The sequence below is a fragment of the Myotis myotis genome, unplaced genomic scaffold, assembly GCF_014108235.1.
Source record: "Myotis myotis isolate mMyoMyo1 unplaced genomic scaffold, mMyoMyo1.p scaffold_m19_p_12, whole genome shotgun sequence".
Classification (NCBI taxonomy): Eukaryota; Metazoa; Chordata; class Mammalia; order Chiroptera; family Vespertilionidae; genus Myotis; species Myotis myotis.
The window spans coordinates 38,200,026-38,221,025 of NW_023416316.1; the positions used below are offsets into that span (position 1 = coordinate 38,200,026).

The 21,000-nt window shown below is 38.3% G+C and overlaps 1 protein-coding gene across 1 annotated transcript in view; it reads left to right on the forward strand.

The window, feature by feature from the left end:
- Window positions 1–20,727, forward strand: part of CARNMT1 (carnosine N-methyltransferase 1) — a 47,879-nt gene extending 27,152 nt beyond the window's left edge. The window contains exons 4-8 of the mRNA XM_036330809.1: window positions 3,640–3,780; window positions 4,717–4,895; window positions 6,426–6,539; window positions 16,431–16,534; window positions 18,181–20,727. Of these exons, the coding sequence (XP_036186702.1) occupies window positions 3,640–3,780; window positions 4,717–4,895; window positions 6,426–6,539; window positions 16,431–16,534; window positions 18,181–18,282 (640 nt within the window). The 3' untranslated portion in view covers window positions 18,283–20,727. The remainder of the gene's footprint in view (window positions 1–3,639; window positions 3,781–4,716; window positions 4,896–6,425; window positions 6,540–16,430; window positions 16,535–18,180) is intronic.
- Window positions 20,728–21,000: the final 273 nt, after the last annotated feature.

Consider the following 21,000-nt stretch of genomic DNA (forward strand, 5'->3'; position numbering starts at 1 on the left):
TCTGGAATACACTGTTATCCCACTACTAGAGGCCCAGTGCACAAATTCGTGCATGGGTAGGGTCTGGCCAGCCCACCCCATGGGGGTGAGGGGGGTGGTCATAGGCGGGGCCAGCTGGGGGAGGGGCCGTGGGCAGTTGGCTGGCTGGCCCCGCCCCCTGGTCGAACTGATCAAACTCCTGGCTGAGGGGACAGTTTGCATATTTGCTTTTTATTATATAGGATTATCCAGGGGTGTTACATTTATACTAAATATATTGTTTCACGTCAGCTCTCCATAAAGGTCTATACTTAGATTTATATTTCTCTTATTCTCCACAGAAATACCTTCATAGAAATGTCCTAGACTTCATAAGGATCCATAGCAGAAACTGCTTTTTAGAGTGCCTTAGTTTCATATGCATTATAATTGGAAGGATGTTTCATTATGCTGTTAATAGCCCTTTTATAAGCACCCAATGAAAAACTAGCTAAGAACAAAGAACGAGGGGATATTCTCTCCATCTCCCCCATTCATTGCTTGATTCTTAATTATTTTTCAATTATTTGTTTTAATGTATATCCTTTTTATATGCCTACAGAAATAAACCCTTTTTGATATAATACAAGTAATTGGTAGATCTATAATCTCTATTAAGGCTTAAGGTAGGGCCTTGCTAGATTCTGCATTCCATGACTTACTGACAGCCTTTTAATAGCAGTTTTCTACAGCAACATTCTGCCTCAAGGTGGGGGTAGAGAGTTCTATGGCCCTGATTAGTTAGGGCAAATTTCACAATAGCAGCCATAGTTAACTTTCCTTCAGTTAAAACAATTGTTGGTATCATTATTAACAAAAACTTTCCTTAAGGATAGCAGGGTTTCTAATTTCTGCATTTTTCCCCCTAAGATATTTAAATTGATTTTGAGAGAGAGAGAGGAAGGGAGAGGGAAAGAGAGAAACATTGATGTAAGAATGAAACTTGATTAGCTGCCTCCTGCACACTCCCTTCTGGGGATGAACCTGCAACCTGGACATGTGCCCTGACCAGGAATCAAACGGGCAACCTTTTGGTGCTTGGAATGACACCCAACCCCTGAGCCACACGCTATTTTTCATTAACACAGTAAAAAGTACTTTTCTTGGTGCTATGAAATTTAGCACTTGTAGATTTGGTTAACTACCACTACCAAAAGGGTACAAAACAGTTCCATTATTACCCTTCAAAAAAATTCTCATGTTGCCCAGCTAGTGTAGCTCAGTGGTTGAAGGTCGACCCATGAACCAAGATGTCACTGGTTTAATTCCCGGTCGGGGCACATACCCGAATTGTGGGCTCGATTCCCATTGAGGAGCATGCAGGAGGCAGCTGATCAGTGATGTTTCATGATGTTTTTCTCATCGATATTTATCTTTCTCCCTTCCTCTCTAAAAAAAAAAAAAATCAATTAAGAAAACTCCTCATGTTTCCCTTTATAGTGACACACTCTCCCCACCTTTAACCTGTGGTAACTGCTTATCAGTCACATAGTTTGTCTTCTTGAGAATATCATATTAAATGGAGTCATACAATATATTTGTCACCTTTTGAAATTGGCTTTTTCACCCAGAATGCCATTGAGACTCTCATCTGTGTTCCGCATGGTGATGTTTTATGCAGATCATTAGCCATTCAGAAATTATTAGTGATTATTTTTATAAAGATTTAAGTATTCAGTTTACTTCCAAATCCTTTTACTTTCATTACTTTGGTTTTTTTTAAAAAAATTCTTATCTGAAAACAGCCACCCGGGATGTTTTGATTGGGCAGATGGGAACTAAAAAGAAAATAAGTGTGGAGAGTAAGGGTTTGTGTGGGTGGTAGGGAGTGGAAAATGGGAGGAGAGGCCTGGGTGGGGTTCCATGGTGGAAGGTCCTTTATATAAAGCTTAGCAGAGTTCTACATCTAGGAGCTTTTCACATTCTAATAAAATTTTGTGTATTTTTGTTAGGTAACCAATATAAGTAGGATTGAGGAGATGCCCTCATTAAAAATTTAATGAGGCACGGCCAGTGTTGCTCAGTGGTTCAGTGTTGACCCATGAACCAGGAGATCATAGGTCCATTGACAGTCAGGGCATATATCCAAGTTAGAGGCTCGATCCCCAGTAGGGGGCTTGCAGGAGGCAGCCCGTCAGTGTTTCTCATTGATGTTTCTATCTCTCCCTCTCCCTCTCTCTGAAATCAGTTTTTAAAAAGCATAAAACAAAAACAAATTTAAGTGTTCACGCACATGTACACATGTATAATCTAGAATGAGAAGAAAGCATTCTATTTTATTTTAGTGAAAATTGTTATGTAACACCTTGGAATTAGTTTGTCTATATCAAGGATTAAAGAATGTTTTACTAATCATAATAAGCTTATTTGTCAAAAATCATTTTTAACGAATTTTGGTTTATGCCATATCGTATATGTAAAATTCAACAGTGAAACAAATTAAACTTTGTTAAGATTTTTATACAAATACATGTTCCATGTGTAAGTATTTAAGACTGAATGCCCTGGGCAAATTCCCACCCTATTGTATTTGTAGACTGAATTTTCAAAAGTTCTTTAGTTCTGTTTGTTTTTTATTTCAAAGTGGGAAATGCAGAGGTTATCATATGGGGCTACTAGTAGCCCTGCTACTGTTTGGACCACACCAAACTAAGGACCATGTAGTTTAAATATAAAAAGAAACACATGGGGCTAGATTTGGAAATTGGATTTGATTTACTAGTATATACTAAGTTTGGGGAATACAGACAAAAGATAAGTTCACTTTTAACTGCCATGATAGCTGATTATACACATTTTTCTTTGGTTTTCAGTAAGAATACCATTTTAGTTTCCTTAAGGTTACATTTACTTGCCAGGAGTCCTGAGAAAGGTTCTTGCTTTGCTAAGGCAAATTTTTAGCAGTTTGAAAGTGGAATGGTGGATTTTATAACAAAGGATATTTGTGGTAGAGTGATGCAAATATGTGGAGAGAGCAGTGTGGTTGTGTTCTTCTGGCTTGGTGTGATATTATTTGCTATTATATATGCTCAATTAGAAAGTAGCTCCCCATTTTCCCCATAAAACTATCCCCCCCCCCCACCTTCTAGATTCTTTTAAAGATATACCTGACAGCCCTAGCTGGTGTGGTTCTATGGTTAGAATGTTGTCCTGCACAGCAAAACATCAAGGTTCCATTCCTGGCCTGGGATGCGTGTGGGAGGCAGCCAATCAATGTGTCTCAAATAGATGTTTCTCATTCTCCCTCTCTTCCACTCTCTAAAACTTAATGGAAAAAATATCCTCGGTTGAGAAGGGGTAAAAAAACACATTAATAATAAAAAAGATATACCTGACATATTAAAAGTTATAATTAATCTATTTAATTACATAAACCATTGTATTATAGAATTTAGAAATGAAATTATGTTTTGTTTACTGTCTCATGATAAAATAATTTTGTTCACCTCTTTGTATGTATTGGGATCCCTTTGGGATAATTTTAATAGTTGTTCAGGCAACAGCTACTAGGGATATGGGGGTCTTCATACCAAAGATTTTAGTTGTTAATATGGATCTTTGTCTTTTTTTTCTTTTTCTTTTCTTTAAGGGGTTGGACATAATTGCCTTATTTCATTTCAGGGATCCTTCTAAAGTAAATATTCTGGTACCTGGTGCTGGACTAGGAAGACTGGCCTGGGAAATAGCTATGCTAGGTTATGCTTGTCAAGGAAATGAATGGAGTTTTTTTATGCTATTTTCTTCCAACTTTGTACTCAACAGGTATTTAATTTACTTTTTGTTAGAAATAGTAATATTTCAGAATCAGATTGACTTACCTATTTTTGAACAATTCTGAATTTGAAGATAAGTACATAGTGTTTAATTATGATATATACCATAAATATTTCTTATATTAAATTGGTTATACAATTGTCACTTTAATCAGTTGTCTAATTAACAGACATTTGATCAAGATGGGTTAGTGACTTTAGAAAGTGACTTGGCATTCCATGAAAATGAAATTATTTCTGTGTGAATTTCAGGACTAAGTATGATCCAGGAAGGGGTATTTTCTCATTGTTCCTTAAACTTCTTCACCCTTTTGTTTCTTCAGTATAGTAAGAGTGCAGTATAGTGATCATATCTTTTGTCCTTACGTTTCTTATTAAATGGCCAAGTAAGATCACGTGACTGAGTTGGAAAGATCTTTCAGAACTTCTGTGGCCTCTTAGTAAGCAGTGGAAAAGAGTTGTTATTTTTAAAGCCAGAAGAGGTGTGTTAGAGAAAAAAATAAATAGCTGCCTGTTTAAGTAATATGTTATTTTGGTGGCAGTATGAGTTGGGGGATAATAAGTTAAAATGGAGAAGGTTGTACAGAGTAATTAAAATAGGTATCAAACAAAACCCATAACATTAAAAAAATACTTGGACTGGTTTTTACTTGATTTTGAAGTTTGGAAATATATTTGTAAAACTTGGAATGAACAACACATTCATATCTCAGAATTTAATTTTTTTCTGTCTTCATTCATGATTGGTTACTCATCTGCATGTATATGTGCATTTCCAGATAATTGGATGGGATATAATAGTAATACTTTTTAAGTAGTAATTAAATAAGTAAACTTTTAATCAAACAATATACTTTAGTGTTTAAAGTAGATTTTCTTGGTAACATATTTAGTTAATACTGAATTGTATGCTTATATTTTGCAGATGTTCTGAAATTAATAAATATAAGCTTTATCCCTGGATCCATCAGTTTAGCAATAACCGGAGGTCAGCTGATCAGATTCGACCCATCTTTTTCCCTGATGTTGACCCCCACAGTCTTCCTCCTGGTTCTAATTTTTCTATGACAGCAGGAGATTTTCAGGAGATATACTCAGAATGCAGTAAGTTTAAAGCAAACATTTTAAAGGTCTATCCATTCTAAATTTAATGATCTAATTTTATACTAAGCTAAAGTTCTGGTCATCCATTTTGATGGCAGAATATAAAGTATACTTCAATGACAATTTAAAATAATTTGAAGGTCATGCATGTATAAGGCAATGATGGGAAATATAAAAAAGTATAAGATCCTACAATTAAGAAATTTATAATCTATTGGGTTTATAAATAGAAGCCAACATGTAAACAACGTTCAAATGAGTAATGGAGGTAAGTTAGTGTGAGAAGGGAGTTCTCTGTGGAGAGGCTGTGACTTGAAGGATAAGGAGGAATGGCATTCCAGGAGATAGAAGTACATAGATACGAATGAATAAGGTAATTGAGGATGGTAAACAGCCTGGGAGGGGAAGGGAAGTCTATTTGGAGATTTAATGGAAATATGGGTAGAGAAGAAGGTTGGTTCCAGATTGTGCAGGACCTTTACAATCAGGCTATGAAGTGTGGAAGAAATTTGTGCTAGGCATTAGAGAAAGGGATAGGTAAGGAGGGGAGAGAGGAGGGGAGTTGTCAGTGAAAGAAAGAAGAATGAAATGCTGAGGGGTCAACAAGTCATTCATTTAACAAATATCTGTTGAACTTGCTAAGTGGCAGGTATGTTCTAGGCACTGGAAAGACAGCAGTGAGCAAAACAAAGTCCTTGTACATGGGAACTTATATATTCTTAAAGGGAGAGAGAGGCAATAACAAATTAATATTATGAGGAAGGAAACTATGGCAGGAAAGAGGATGAGGAGGGTCTGGGGAGGGCCTGCTGTTTTATATAGTTGTCAGGGAAGGTCTTTCTAAGAGCAGAACTTAAAAAGTAAGTGTATGCATACAGGCTTTCTGAAACCTTTCAGAATTGGTATTAACATTGGTTGAAAGAAATCAATTTAGAATTCAAATGACTATTATTTCATTTTCAATGACTTTAAATGAAAGCAGTTAAATAAACTATAGATAAAACATATCATTTGGTAAAGATATATAGCAGTGGTTCTCAACCTTGGCTGCACATTAGAATCACCTGGGAATCTTTTTAAAATCCTGATTTCTGGGCCTCATCCTCTGGAAATTCTGTTTCTTTGTTACTAATGTTGTGGCTTCACCCCATAACAAAGAAACAGAATTTCCAGAGGATGAGGCCCAGAAATCAGGATTTTAAAAAGATTCCCAGGTGATTCTAATGTGCAGCCAAGGTTGAGAACCACTGATATATAGTGATACAGGTATCAAAAATGATTTCCAAATTGATTACTTTATCAAATTATTAATAAAAACTTAATTGTAAAGTATCTCATAAATGATTATTTAGTTATCTTGATTATAGTAGTTGATTGGAAGAGTTTAGCTTCTATATCCCTGCAGTTAAATGAAATATTAATATTCTGTAAGAGGAACCTGGTACATTTATGGAATTAATTAAAAGTTAAAATAACAAAAAAATTTAAAAATAACATTACAAATGTAGTAATTTGATTTTCCTTGAATAGATGCCTGGGACTGTATTGCTACCTGTTTCTTCATAGACACAGCTCACAATGTAATTGATTATATTGACACAATATGGAAAATACTCAAGCCAGGTGGAATTTGGATAAATCTAGGTAAGTTTATCAGTATTTATTAGGATCTTATGCATTAATCTAGTAGCTATAACTATCCTATATTTGGTAACTTCATGGTATCAAATAGTCACAAAAGTTATAATTATGCTGTATTCAATTTAAAACCTCTGCATTTCCCTTTAGACTGCATCCTACTTGATGGTGCAGTTCCTCCAGTCCTAGCTAATTCCTCATAAGTAGTTGGAGCCCTCAAGTTGTATATTTACACTAGGTCAGTCTCACAGCATTCATAATTTCAGAGCACTGATTATTAACTTGATGGTAATCATTACCTCATCTTTCCCACCTTCCACTTTATGGAGACAACAGTCCTGTTTTTTCTATTATGAGACACTAGTGGCCCAGTGCACAAAAATTCGTGCACGGGGCGGGGGTTCCCTTAGCCCAGCCTGCACCCTCTCCAATCAGGGACCCTTTGGGAGATGTTCGACTGCCTGTTTAGGCCCGATCCCACTGCCTCTGCCTCGGACCCCACCATCATGGCTTTGTCCAGAAGGAAGTCGGACATCCTGAAGATGTCCAGTTGACCTGGTCTAATTAGCATATTACCCTTTTAGTAGTATAGATTTGAGGGAAAGCATTTGCCTCTCCCATGGAAACGTCCTCCCTGTGCATATACATACTTGGAAAAGAGTAAGCATAACTTTTATGAATATCATGAGGTTAAAAAAGAATAGAAACATAATTTCACATATGAAGAAAACTTACTGCCTTCTGATGGAAAGTACTGAAAATCAAATGATGAGTATGGCCCTGCTGGCATGGCTCAGTGGTTGATTCTCTCATTATTGATGATTTTCTTTCATCGTTGATGTTTCTATCTCTCTATCCTTCTCCCTTAAAAATATACATTTTTTAAAAAGTAATAAATATGACGTGATCCCTTCCATCCAAATTATAAGGGAAACTGCCAGTGTTATCCTCTTTTTTAATCCTTTTTCTTTAAAATAAAGGGAGAATAATGGTATTATCAAGGTAAATATAATTTTCTTTTTGTGTGTTAAGAGGTTAATATACTACTTAAAAGTCATATCTACATTGTTTGAGTCCTTAGCCTTCAGGATTTATTAGTGGGTTCTGTCACCTGCTTTTAAATATATATATATATATATATGTAATATACATATATTATTGATTTCAGAGAGAGGGAGGGAAAGATAGAAACGTCAGTGATGAGAGAGAATCACTGACTGGTTGCCTCCTGCACACCCCCTACTGAGAGCAAATAGCTGTACAATCTATCCTATCTAATAACAGACAAACATGGTAATTAACCATACCTCCGACATGCTTCCCATTGGCTAATCAGGGTGATATGCAAATTAACTGCCAACCAAGATGGCGGCCGGCAGCTGAAGCGAACAGGAGGCTTCCTTGCTCCAGTGATGAAGGAAGCCAAGGTTCCCCGCCTGCCGCCACCCAGCTCTGAGCTGCATTCTAAGCAACTATGTTGCAATTATAGAAGCTAAACAATCCCCAGAAACCTGCTTTCAGCCAGCCGGGCCTCAGAGCTGGAGTTGCAACAGTGTTTGAATTATAGAAGCTAAACAAAGCCCAGACACCTGCTTTCAGCAGCCAAGGCCTCAGAGCTGGAGCCAAGCCTCAGAGCTAAAGCTGGCTCTCAGCTCCAGTGACAGCCATAGAAGGTAAATAAATCCCAGAATTTAAAAAAAAAAGAAAAAAAGGAGAGGTTGTGAGCTTCAGTCACCCGCCAGCCTGAAAACGGCCCTCAGCCCCTCACCCAGACTGGCCAGGCACCCCAGTGGGGACCCCCACCCTGAAGAGGTGTGACCGCTACAAACAGCCATCATTCCCTCATCCAGGCTGGCCAGGCACCCAAGCGGGACCCCCACCCTGATCCAGGACACCCTTCAGCCGGCCTCCACTTGTGCACCAGGCCTCTATCCTATATAGTAACAGGATAATATGCAAACTGACCCTAACAACAGAAGGACTGGGAATGACTGGTCACTATGACACACACTGACCACCAGGGGGCAGATGCTCAATGCAGGAGCTGCCCTCTGGTGGTCAGGGCACTCTCACATGATGGCTGCCGGTACAGCGGTGGTGGTGGGAGCCTCTCCTGCCTCCTCAGCAGCGCTAAGGATGTCCGACTGCAGTTTAGGCCTGCTCCCCGCTGGCAAGTGGACATCCCCCGAGGGCTGCCAGGCTGCCAGAGGGATGTCTGATTGCCATCTTAGGCCCAATCCCCCGGGGAGCGGGCCTAAGCCAGCAGGTAGTCATCCCCTGAGGGGTCCCAGACTGCGAGAGGGCACAGACCGGGCTGAGACACCCCCCCCCCCCCCCCCGCCCAGTGCACAAATGTTTGTGCACCAGGCCTCTAGTATATATATAAAGTGTCCCCTTGGGAGTTCGATCACTCGCTATAACATGCGCTGACCACCAGGGGGCGGCGCGGACCGAAGGAAGGCCCCCGGCCAGCAGCTGGGGAAAGGAGGCCCCAAGGGAGGCCCTGGCCAGCAGCCGCTAGGGACCCTACCTGAGCATGAATTTCATGCACTGGGCTTCTAGTGTAATCATAAAATGAAACAAGTATCTCAAACCTTGGGTCTTCTTTAAAAGAAAACTCTTTCCCAAGGAATAATTGAAAGAAGACATTACCTACTGGGTATTTGTTCACTGTGGATTAGGCATTGTGTTAGACACTTATAAATACCTTGTTTAATCTCAAAACAGTCCTATGTTGAAATGGTATTATTGCTATTTTATAGTAGAAAAAACTGCATCTTGGTTAAGTTAGTGGTTAAGTATCTAGAAGAAAGGTACTGGAGAGTCATGCTTACAGCCTAGATCCAACTCCTGGAATGTGTAAACAGCTATCTCTGCAGGCTTTTGCTGGGTAAGTTTATACTTAAGCATTAATCTGTGTATTTATGTGATTAAAATTTTTGATCCCAGTTACTGAGTTATAGTAAGGTTTTGTGTATTTCCAAAGCATTCGACTTAACTTTCATAAGAACACTTTTTTTTTTTTGAACATTTATTGGTTCATTAATATTTTGTTTATAATAACAAATTATAACTGCCTGGAATAAATAAAATTGGCCCTTAGTTAAGAGTAGATGTACTGGGAAGGCCTGTGACCTGTCGTGAGCATCAGAGATAATGGGGCATGATGGTTTTTAATGGGAGATCAGTTAGAAGAGCTTCCACTCTTTCTTACCAGAGAATTTCTCAAAGGATTTTGAGAATTGGGATGGAGAAACACTGTCCTTAAATACAGTTATTTGGAAGGTTAATATTTTGCAAATAAAATTCTTTCAATATATAAGTTAAAGAATTTAAAAGAATAATATCTCAGAGTCAGTTTTTCCCTAAATATCAGTATGCTCCAGGTATCTATCTATTGTTTTTCACCTTTTATGCCATATATCATTCCTTACTTCGAATCAGGGATTACTCCTACCTAATCCCATTGCCTCTCTTATTTGAATTCCCAATCTGAATCTAGTCCAAATCTCTCTCTTATGCTCCAAACCACTGTGTCCAAATTGGATGCACCACAAATACTTCTAAATCTGTGTGTGTCAAGAAAATGATGCCCATGCTTCCCCCATGCCTTTTCTGTCCCATCATCTGAGATTCCCACAATCAGAAAACCAGAACTCCTTTACCCCTTGGCACACTTATCTGTACCCGGCTAGTCTACAAATTGTATCTTGTAAAGCTCCTCAATAGCTCTTGAATCTCTTCCTGTCCCAGGGTTTCTCTGTTTCGGCACTAGTGACATTTCCTGGGTAGACTATTCTTCATTGGGGGTGGGGAGGGTTCTGAACACTGTAGGATGGTTAGCAGCATCTCTGGCTTCTACCTACTAGATTCCAGTAGTGCTCTCCCAGTTTTGAAATCCAAAAATGCCATTTGAGAACCATTGCTCTAACCCCATAGTAGCACCTGAGTCCAGGCCCTCATCATTGCTTGCCTGGATTATTGCAGTCGTTTCCTTCAGGGCATTCCTGCCTCCAGGGCATTCCTCCCTCTGCACCCCTTTCAGTTCCCCATATTACCAGCAGAGTGATCTTTACAATGTGTGAACCCATTTCTGTTGGACTCCCAGCATAAAAGCCTAGCTTTCTTGGTAACCTAAACTCTTCAGGATGTGTTCAGTGCCCTTTGTGATCTTTCTTCTGTCTTGTGTCTTGGCTTCTTTTTTTTTAATTAAGGTATAATTGGCATACAACATTATATTAGTTTCAGGTGTACAACCATGGTTCAGTATTTATATATATTTTGAAATGAGTTTAGTAAACATCCATTACCATACATAGCTATAACTTTTTTCTTGTGATGAGGACTTTTAACTTAGCAACTTTCAAATATGTATATTAAATACAGTCACTGTGCTATACATTCTATCCCCATGACTTATTTTATAACTGGAAGTTTATACCCTTTAACTCCTATTACCCATTTTGCCCACCCCCACCTCTGGCAATCATCAGTCTGTTTTCTGTGTTTGTGAACTTGTTCCTTTTTGTTTTTTTTAAGATTCCACAGATAAGGAAGATCATATAGTATTTGTCTTTCTGACTTATTTTACTTAGCATAATACTTACAGAACCCATCCATACTGTTGCAAGTGGCAAGATTTCATTCTCTTTTATAGCTGAATAATATTTCATTGTATATACGGCATATACAACATTTTATCTGCTCATCCATCAGTGAACACTTAGGAACCAAGCTCATCTTGTACTTTCTCTGCTGAGCCCTGAGATCGGCCTTCCCCCAGGAATCCCCCTCACCCCCACCAAGGATTCCTGGTTCCTTTTAGTGAGGAATGATGATGATGATAATCTAGATTCTATCACTATGATAGTATTACTTCTAGGCCTTTTCAGCAGGTAGGGGTAGGAAATATAAGTGTCTGTCTATGTCTATAAAGATCTTGAGTTCATACTGATTGAAACCTTTAGTTCGAAAGCAACACTTGGTATCGAGTATAAGGCTGACAGATAGCTTTTAACATATGCAATAGATCATTTCAATAGCTTTTAGCTTCTGTTTTTGCTGTTGAGAATTCCGCTATCTTAACTGTAGCTTCTTTAAAGGTAATCAATTTTGTTTTATAAGACTTTTTCTTTGTAGTTTTTCAGACTCAATATTATATCTAGGTATGAATTTTTCTCTTTCAAACCTGTATACAATTTATTGGGTTATTTGAATCTGTAAATGGACTTCTTTCATCAGTTCTGAAAAATTCTCAGCTTAAAAGGGTCTCTCCTCTTGCCATTTGAGACAAGATTAGCACCAAAATAAGTTAACAGTTACAATTTCTTCATATAACTACTCTGCCTCATTCTTTTTCTTTCCTTTTGAAAATGCAATCAAATGTCTTAGGCGCCAAACCACTATGTCCAAATTGGGTGCACCACAAATACTTCTAAATCTCTTATTCTAGCTTCCATATATTTTAATCACTTCTTTTTTCTTTTAACTGTCAGGGTAAAAATGGCATCTAGGTTTACCTCTACTTAATTCTCTGGGTTCCTACTAATTTCTTACTAACTTGCCAGGTATTCTATATTTTTAAGATTTTAAATTTCATACCCCAATTTTAATTGTTTTCAGTGGGAGCATTGGTCTGAATAACCTAACCTGCCTTTACAAGAAGTAAAAGTTCCTTTATATTTTTTTAATTTTTATTTTTTTACAATGAAATATATTTTTTCTTTTTAATTGGAAAGGGAGGAGAAAGTCTTTAAGAGAAAACTACCCAGAAGTGAATTAGACAACATAAATGTCCACGTTATAAACGAGTAAACATAAATGGCCTATGTAAAGGGGAGAAGTGTTTTATCTTCATTGCTGGTCACAGTAATATAAATGAGATTCCACTTTCCACCAATTTTGTTAGGTAGGTTTTTTAATTTTTACTTAAAATTTAGATAAAATACAGAGAGATAGGGTATGCTTAGATATATTGCTAGTAGGAATATAGTAATAAAGCATTCTTCAGGAAAAAATATTTGATAACATATGGAAAAATCCTAACTATTCACACATTTGAATAGAGATTGGCAAATTACAGCCTACAGGCCAAATCTGGCCTACAGCACATTTTTGTATGGTCCAGCAATAAGATTATTTTTCACATTTGTAAAGGTTTGTGGGAGGGGTGGAGATAAAAATAATGATATGTGATTGAGACTGTATGTGCCCACAGAACCTAAAATATTTGCCATCCAGCTTATTACATAATTGCATTCACTATTGCACACCTTTGTTACATTACTTATACTTGTAGAAGTCTGTTAGAGGAACATAATAAGATATGGGCAAAGACTAAAGACTGATTAAGGGACAAACATACTCAGCAAAAACTTAGACTGAGCCTACAGTAATGAAATGGGTAAATAGTCATAGGACAGCCATATAATAAAACCATTTTCCATAAATGGTTAATAAAATAGGGACATGTTTCTAAAGAAAGGTAAGATGCAAAACTAAATATGTGATATCCAAATGGCTCTTACTAATGCATCAAGGAAAAACTGCAAGGAGATACAGTAAGTTTTCAAGCAGTTATCTGTCAGTGTTAGGATTAGAGATGGGTTTGATTTTCATGTTTTCTCAGCTTTTTATTATGAACTTGCAATGTATTTATGGTCAAGGGAAAAGTGTTCCTTTGTTCCTGTTAGGTCAACTAAAAGAATGTGAAAAGACATGAGAGTTGAGAAAATAACTCCTTAAGGAGTAACCCCGTGATTTATTCATCTTTATACTAGTGTCGCAGTGCACGGATTTGTGCACATTGAAAGGAAATTAACTAGGAGAAATATTTTAATATCTCTATTTGCATCTTGTTCATGAAAAGAAAATAGGATTCTACCAAGTCTCCTATCTACCTACTCCAGGACTTCTATGAGGATCAAACGAGATGAGGCATGGGAAAACACTTCACAAACATTTGATTAAACTGTAAAATGTTTGCATCAGGCTATAAAGCAAGTCAGGTTCCTGGGCTGAAGAAACTCCAAGGAGGCTAGTCGCTAGGGAAAGGAAGCTGGAGTTGCTAGGTGATATCATTACCCAGCACCCAGAGCCACTGTTTCTGGGCTAAGCTGTAGGCCGCATTTTGCACCATAGGGTCTTGGCAGCGTTGGCTGCAATTTGATGGTGTTTCGCTCCAGGGTGATAGCAGGCCTGTGTCCCACTTGGGGGAAGCCGAGTGTTGGTTTGTCGGAGCCAGGTCCATGGTGCCATTTATTCTTAAATGGCCAGTGTGCATCATGGCTCCTGCGTTGAGCATCTGCCCCTAGTGGACAGTGCATGTCATAGCTACCGGTCAGATGGACAGACACTTAGCCTTTTATATACAGTAGGTCCTCGGGTTACATCAGAGATCTGTTCCTGTGGCGTGACATAATGCGATTTTCGCCGTAAGTCGGAACCCACCTACATCACTCACATGGAGCACATACACAGCAGTAATGAAGTGAAACAGTAAAAAAAATTTAAAAGATAACAATCCCTGACCTTTAGTTGTGGTAAATAAATAATAAAAAACATAAAGCACATATGTACATATGTTGAAATGACAGAACTTTTTTTTTTATAAATAAACTAGAGGCCCAGTGCACGAATTCGTGCACTGGTTGGGGGTCCCTCAGCCTGGACTGCACCCTCTTGCAATCCGGGAGCCCTCAGGGGATGTAGCAGTGCATGAAGCAGCAGGCGGTCAGGGAGGAGCCCAAACCAGGCCAGGCACCACGCCCTCCCACTCATCTCAGCCCTGCTGCACCTGCTCCTGCCGCTCGCCACTTTGTAGTGCTGCCACAAAGGTGGGAAAGGCTCTCGCTGCATAGCTGCACTCACCAGCCATGAGCCCGGCTTCTGGCTGAGCAGTACTCCCTCTGTGGGAGTGCACTGACCACCAGGGTGCAGCTCCTGTGTTGAGCACCTGCCCCCTGATGGTCAGTGCACATCATAGCAACTGGTCAACTGGTAGTTCGGTTGTAACAGTCGCTTAGACTTTTATATATATAGATGGGAGACGGCGACGTAATCGCGAAACAACGTACGTCAAGTCCGATGTAACCCAAGGACTGTCTTTATATAGATAGATACCCAGTACCAGGCATTTGCTAGGTGCTTGGTAAATGTTCATTTAAGGAGTGAGTGACTAGATAATAAATATGGAAAACTGCTCAGTCTCAAGGAAATGCATAGCTAAAGCTTGAGATGGAGCTTTCTAGATAGAACAGAGCATGAGTAGAGGTAAAACATGGTCTGAGTATGTAAGAATTACTGGAATGTTTTCATGTGGATATAGTGAAACAGTATTGTTGGAGGCCTTTAAAATAGAGCAGGAACAGCATACACTTTAGAGCTGCAAAGACTGCCATGAGGCTCTACGTTCTTATTAAAAGGCTTCAAAGGCCCTGGACTGTGTTGCTAAGTGGTTAGGGCATCAGCCTGTGGACCGAAGGGTCGCAGGTTCAATTCCTGGTCAAGGGCATGTACCTGGATTACAGGTTTATTCCCTGGCCCCAATCAGGGCACATGTGGAAGGCAACCAATCGCTGTCTCTCTCTCACATCAATGTTTCTTCCTCTCTCCCTTTCCCCCTCTCAATGGAAAAAATATCCTTGGTGCAGGGGCGGGACTTCAAAAGCTTCCCAATGGCCTAGGATACAGCAAGTGCTCAATAAATGACTCATGCTACTGACAGTTTTACTAGTACTAATAAAACTAACAGGAATTTAAGCTTGATGTAATTTAATTGGGAAATGTATTTTGAAAGACCACTAATATGTAAATTATATGTAGTCACTTTTGTCTAGTTGTTTATATAGGATAAAAAAGAGGGGAGAAAAATAAAAACTTTTTAACCCTAAGTATGTTCTACAGAGTGGTGAGCCTTTTGGGAGCAGAAACTTTGTCCTGTTTGTTACGTTTACCTTCTGTGATTAAGCACATTGTGTGAGGAGTAAAAAAGGGATGGGTGTTGTGAGTTTGTCACGGATTTATAAATAACCCAATGAAAGGTAAGGAGAAGATTGTCTAGATTAGTCCTGAAGTATAACTGTAGAATGATAAATGTTGGCTGGATGAGACTGATGGATTAGGGAAAATTATAGATTAAAAGATTAGAAAATTAGATGATAGCTTCTTTTTATTTATTTATGTCTAGTTTCTTGGATATGTAGAATGAGAATAGAAGGTTTTAAGAAGTTTGTAATAGCTATCATTTACTTAGTGCCTTTTATATGCTATGTATTTTACATATTATCTCACATTAAAGTCATGTAACAAGTGGGGCAGAATTAGTGACTTGCCAATCGGAATTAGTGTTAGAGCTAGCATATGAACTGTGCATTTTTAAAAAAAAACTGCTTAGTGTCATCCCTTCATTCCAGATAGCCTTGCTTCCAGCTCTCCTCACTACCCTCTACCCCCAACCACCTGCTGGCATAAGGACCCCTTTTGCTTTCATGTGATAAGCAATTTGTAGCTATCATTTTGCATTTATATATGGAATTATAATTGCAGTATGCCTTTGGAATTTGGGGACTTATCATTCTCTAATTCAGCTAATCCTTCAGTAACATAAGAGTTACAGGTGTAAGGTCCACGATGTGGAAAATCACAACATAAGGCTGGTATACTAGAGGCACCTACTCCCGTAATATAGGCCCAGCACTCAGATGTCAGTTTTCAGGGGTTGTGGTTTCAGGGCCAAGGTTTCAGGGGTCTGGAAACATGTCTTTGGCAAATGTAAATATTCTTTAATTCTGCTTTTTATAAATTACCCAACTTATTCAACTTGGAGCTCAGTCTAACATAGCTGCTAGTATATGTTTATATTAAAGTAAATTCATTCATAGTATCTTTAAACCATAGGTCCTCTGCTCTACCACTTCGAAAATTTGGCGAATGAACTTTCCATAGAATTGAGCTATGAGGATCTAAAAAACGTTGTTCTGCAGTATGGATTCCAGCTAGAGGTAAGGATGGAATGAAGCATTGCCAAAGCTTAACTTCCAAAGCACACAAGAATGGTGATATTATGGCATTTACAGGCTTTACCTTTTAACTGCTGTTTTCTCATCCATAAAGTGATAGTTTTTAGAATTATGACGATTTGGGATAATGTGTATGTAAAGGAAAACTATATTCCTGGTATAATCTCCTTTCAATAAATGGTAGCTGGCTATTATCATAATATTGACCTTTGTAGACTGATAGTTACCAAGTAGACTAGGCACTGGGGAATCAAGTGTGGATGGAAGGCAGGAGCAAGAGGGATATTGTTTACTATATATGCTTATGTACTGTTCAATCTTTCAATCTTTCTTTATTGTGTGCATTATTATACAACAGGGGTGGGGAATGTCCGGCCCATGGGCCATATAAGGTCTGTGAAATCATTTGATCTTGCCCTGCCAAAGCATTAGGGATGAGTTAATTAAATGTTTCACCATATATAGCAGCTAACTTTTAACTTGATAATTTTGTATGGACTGTGAATAATGTTATAAATGTCCAAATGGCTCTTAGCAGAAAAAGGATTCCCCACCCTTGTCATATGGTTTTATGATACTTTGACTGTTATGTTTTGGCTATGTTTATTTAGAAACATCCCATCCCTTTAAGATGGCCACCAGGGGAGGGCAGTTGGGGGCAACCAGGCCTGTAGGGGAGGGCAGTTGTGGGGGGACCAGGCCTGCAGGGGAGGGCAGTTGGGAGCAACGGGGCCAACAGGGAAGGGCAGTTAGGGGCGACCAGGCCGGCAGGGGAGGGCAGTTGGAGGTGACCAGGCTGGCAGGGGAGGGCAGTTGGAGGCGACCAGACTGGCAGGAGAGGAAAGTTGGGGGTGATCGGGCCAGCAGGGGAGCAGTTAGGCATCGATTGGGCTGGCAGGGGAGTGGTTAGGGGGTGATCAGGCTGGTAGGCAGAAGCGGTTAGGGGCAATCAGGCAGGCAGGTGAGAGGTTGGGAGCCAGCAGTCCCGGATTGTGAGAGGGATCATAGATTCGAGAGGGTGCAGGCTGGGCTGAGGGACACCTCCCACCCCCCATGCATGAATTTCATGCACTGGGCCTCTAGTCTATATATCTAAAAGCTTAAGCAACTGAACAACCGGTTTACCGGTCACTATGACACACACTGACCACCAGGAGGCAGACGCTCAACACAGGAGCTGGCCCCTGGTGATCAGTGCACTCCCATAGCCAACCTCCCACAGTTGGGCAACCTCCTGCAATTCCTCCCCTGGCTGGCCAGCCCCAGTCGACCCTAATTGGGACTGGGCGAGATGGCCCCGATCGCTCCCGATCACTGGCCAGGCTGAGGGATCCCACCCTTGCACAAATTCGTGCACCAGGCCTCTAGTATATTATAGTAGCTTAATAGCTCTGGTGTTTGACTGTGAGAGTGAACCCCAGTTCCACCACTTAGTAGAGTGACCTTGAATAACCTGCTCTTTGTAAAGTAGAATTAATAATAGTACCCATCTTATGGTAGTACTTGTATGTAATAATTGAATTAATATCTAGAATATATGTAAAATAGCAACTGCCACTTAAAAGTATTCAATATTTTTAGTGTTATCATCATGGTAGTCATCATCATTATGATTGTTTGCATTGCAGGTGGAAAAAGAATCTGTCTTGTCAACATACACTGTGAATGACCTCTCCATGATGAAATACTACTATGAATGTGTCTTGTTTGTGGTTCGTAAACCACAATAATGGTCTCAAGTGATATCACCAGGAAAAAAGTTTAATAAGAGCAAATCCTGAAATAAACAACTCAGAATCAACTATCAAATGATAGGACACAACCTCAAATCAGTGGTGCCTTCTTATTCCTAACAAAGTTTAGAAATAGTGTCTATTTTCTTAATATGTCTATTGCTTTTTCAGAAATATACTATGCCATGAATATTTGTACTACACAAGTAAAAGTGGAGGAAGTATCTTCGAGTTTACTTTTTCCTTGAAACCCAGAATTGTCTTTCAGTAGAAAAAACTTTATCTCTAGTGTTTTCATGAAGCTGTCCGTTCCAAGCTGCCATGCTAATGACTAATGGTATTGAAGTAATAACCTCCTTTTTTTTGTATGTATTGCACATGTTATTTTTAGAAGAGTCTAAGGATCCTCTTATTCATCATCTGGAATTGAGACTTTTATTCACTTGGACCTAAGCAATCTATACATAAAATGTGTGTCTTTTATTCTTTTATTCACATCTTTTTTTTTCTAGCTCAGTTGAACTTAGGGAAGCATCAAACCCTTCATTTTTATGAATCACTGAACTTAAGAGTATCACTGGCCAGTAAAAATGCATTGAAATAACCAAGAAATTAGTAAGTCTTTTGGCCTCACTAAACTGAACACTTTTTGAAAGCATATTCATCATGGATCACTCTGAAATGTATGAAGATCTTAACAATCTGAGTAAAAAAAATCCTTTATTAAAGGTACTGTTAGGGAACTGGGGAAATAAGAATAAAATCTGCTCATTTGAAATGATTTCAAACTATAAATGAATACAGTCAGTGAGATGTTTACAATAATGTCTTTTCTTTAGATTACCTGGCTACAAAAGCAAGCACTTTTTTTTCATTAAAACAACTATATACTAGTAAAAACTGTCATGATAGTATTAACATGGAGAAATTTTGAGTATGAAATTCAGGGATAAATTACTGTCCATGTCTGTGTCTTCAATATTGTAAGCAGCAGCCATTAATATAATTTCAGATTAACACCAATTTTGTTCCCTGATAGCTAGGGCTGAAACAGTCTATGCTGTTTTAAATTTCTACCTCTAGCAGATCTTTATTGGAGGGAGTTTTCCTTTGTATTTTATGTTAATCATTCTGTTTCCTGTAGCTTGGAAAGTAGAGATGACAAATATAATGTTTTAACCTTTTCTTGGAGAAAAGTATGTTTGAATATTTTTATAGGTAATTGTGATGGCATTAAGCGACCTCTGTGGCAATTAATCTCAGTAATGTACTGGAAGCATAAATGTCATGTTTTATTAGGAAAACTTACTTGTAAGTTTACACCTTTATATGGTCATTTGGGTTGGGGGAGTCACTACATGATTTGACATCTTACCAATAGGAGCTTTTCTGCATATAGTAAGGGAGCTCTTGTGCCCTTTATGCAGTAAAGAAATACATGAAGCTAATATGACTTGTCGATTTATGGAAGCCTATACCTATTGAGGTTTTTTTGGTTGTTGTTTTGTTTTTAATTATTTCTCTTTTTTGGCAGATGTTCTTTAGTGGGAATTCTCATTTTCTCCCACATGAATAAACTTGAAATAAATTGCTCCCCAAAATTATTATTAAGAAAGAGAATTAAAAGGAACGTAGGTATTTAAAAAATCTACTGAAAGAAATGCATGCTGGTTTTGAGTGTTTTAGAAGAGCTCTTTATTCACTGACTGGTATTCACTTTTTTGTGACCTTGTTCTTCTCAGAGGCAAAAACAAGTTGACACATGGGTTGGCTTTATTACTTAACACTTATGATATCAGGTTTTATTCTTTAATAATGTTACTTATATTTATAAATTATAGCTTACATTTTAGTTAATTCTGAAATCAGTTTTGTTTTTTATTTCTCCCTCATATTATGAATATTTTTAATGTTCTACATTGCTTTTTTTCTCTCAGAGCTTTTGCAGTTGATATATTCTAAACTTGAAGATTGTGATATTAATCAGTAATGGAAATGTCACTGGAGGATTTAATTTTGTATTTCTTATATGTAGTCCTACTAAAGTGTGTAAGCCTTAAAAGTCTTTTAATTTTTCTTAAATTAGCTTTATACACAAATGTTTTCATTCATTTTCATAAAGCTGGAGGAGATAGGCCATTCTGCTTATTGGGTTTTTTGTGTTTTCCATAATCTGACTGAAGTAGTGCAGGTTAGGGTATGTAAAGCACGTGAGCAAAGTAGGACATGTAAAATATAAAGAGAAGCTGTATAAATCACAGTATAAAATTATGAAGTTTTGGAATTGTAAAATGTACTGTATTTATATGTAATTCTCATTCTAAAAGATGCCACAAAGGCTGAATTGGAAGCTTCATCTCTGCATGAAATTTCCTATATTTTTATGTGTATGATGGACTTGATTTTTCTTCATTAAAGTCTGCCAATTGCTATGAAACAATATATGCTTGGTTGTTTCCATTTAAATTAGTGGTAACCATAGACATGGCAATTTTAATTAGTTGAGCACATATACTTTTGAACCCTTGGATTAGCTTCTGTGTGTGTCTAGAAAGTCAATAATATGTGTAATTGGTCTTTGATTATGCTAGGCCGTATCCTAATTAATCCCAATCTTTAGTTTTGTTAAATAATCGAAAAAGACTATAAAGGAAGAAAGTTCCAGGACCAGCCATTAGAAGGTCAAACATTGGATTTGGCCCTTAGATATTCTGA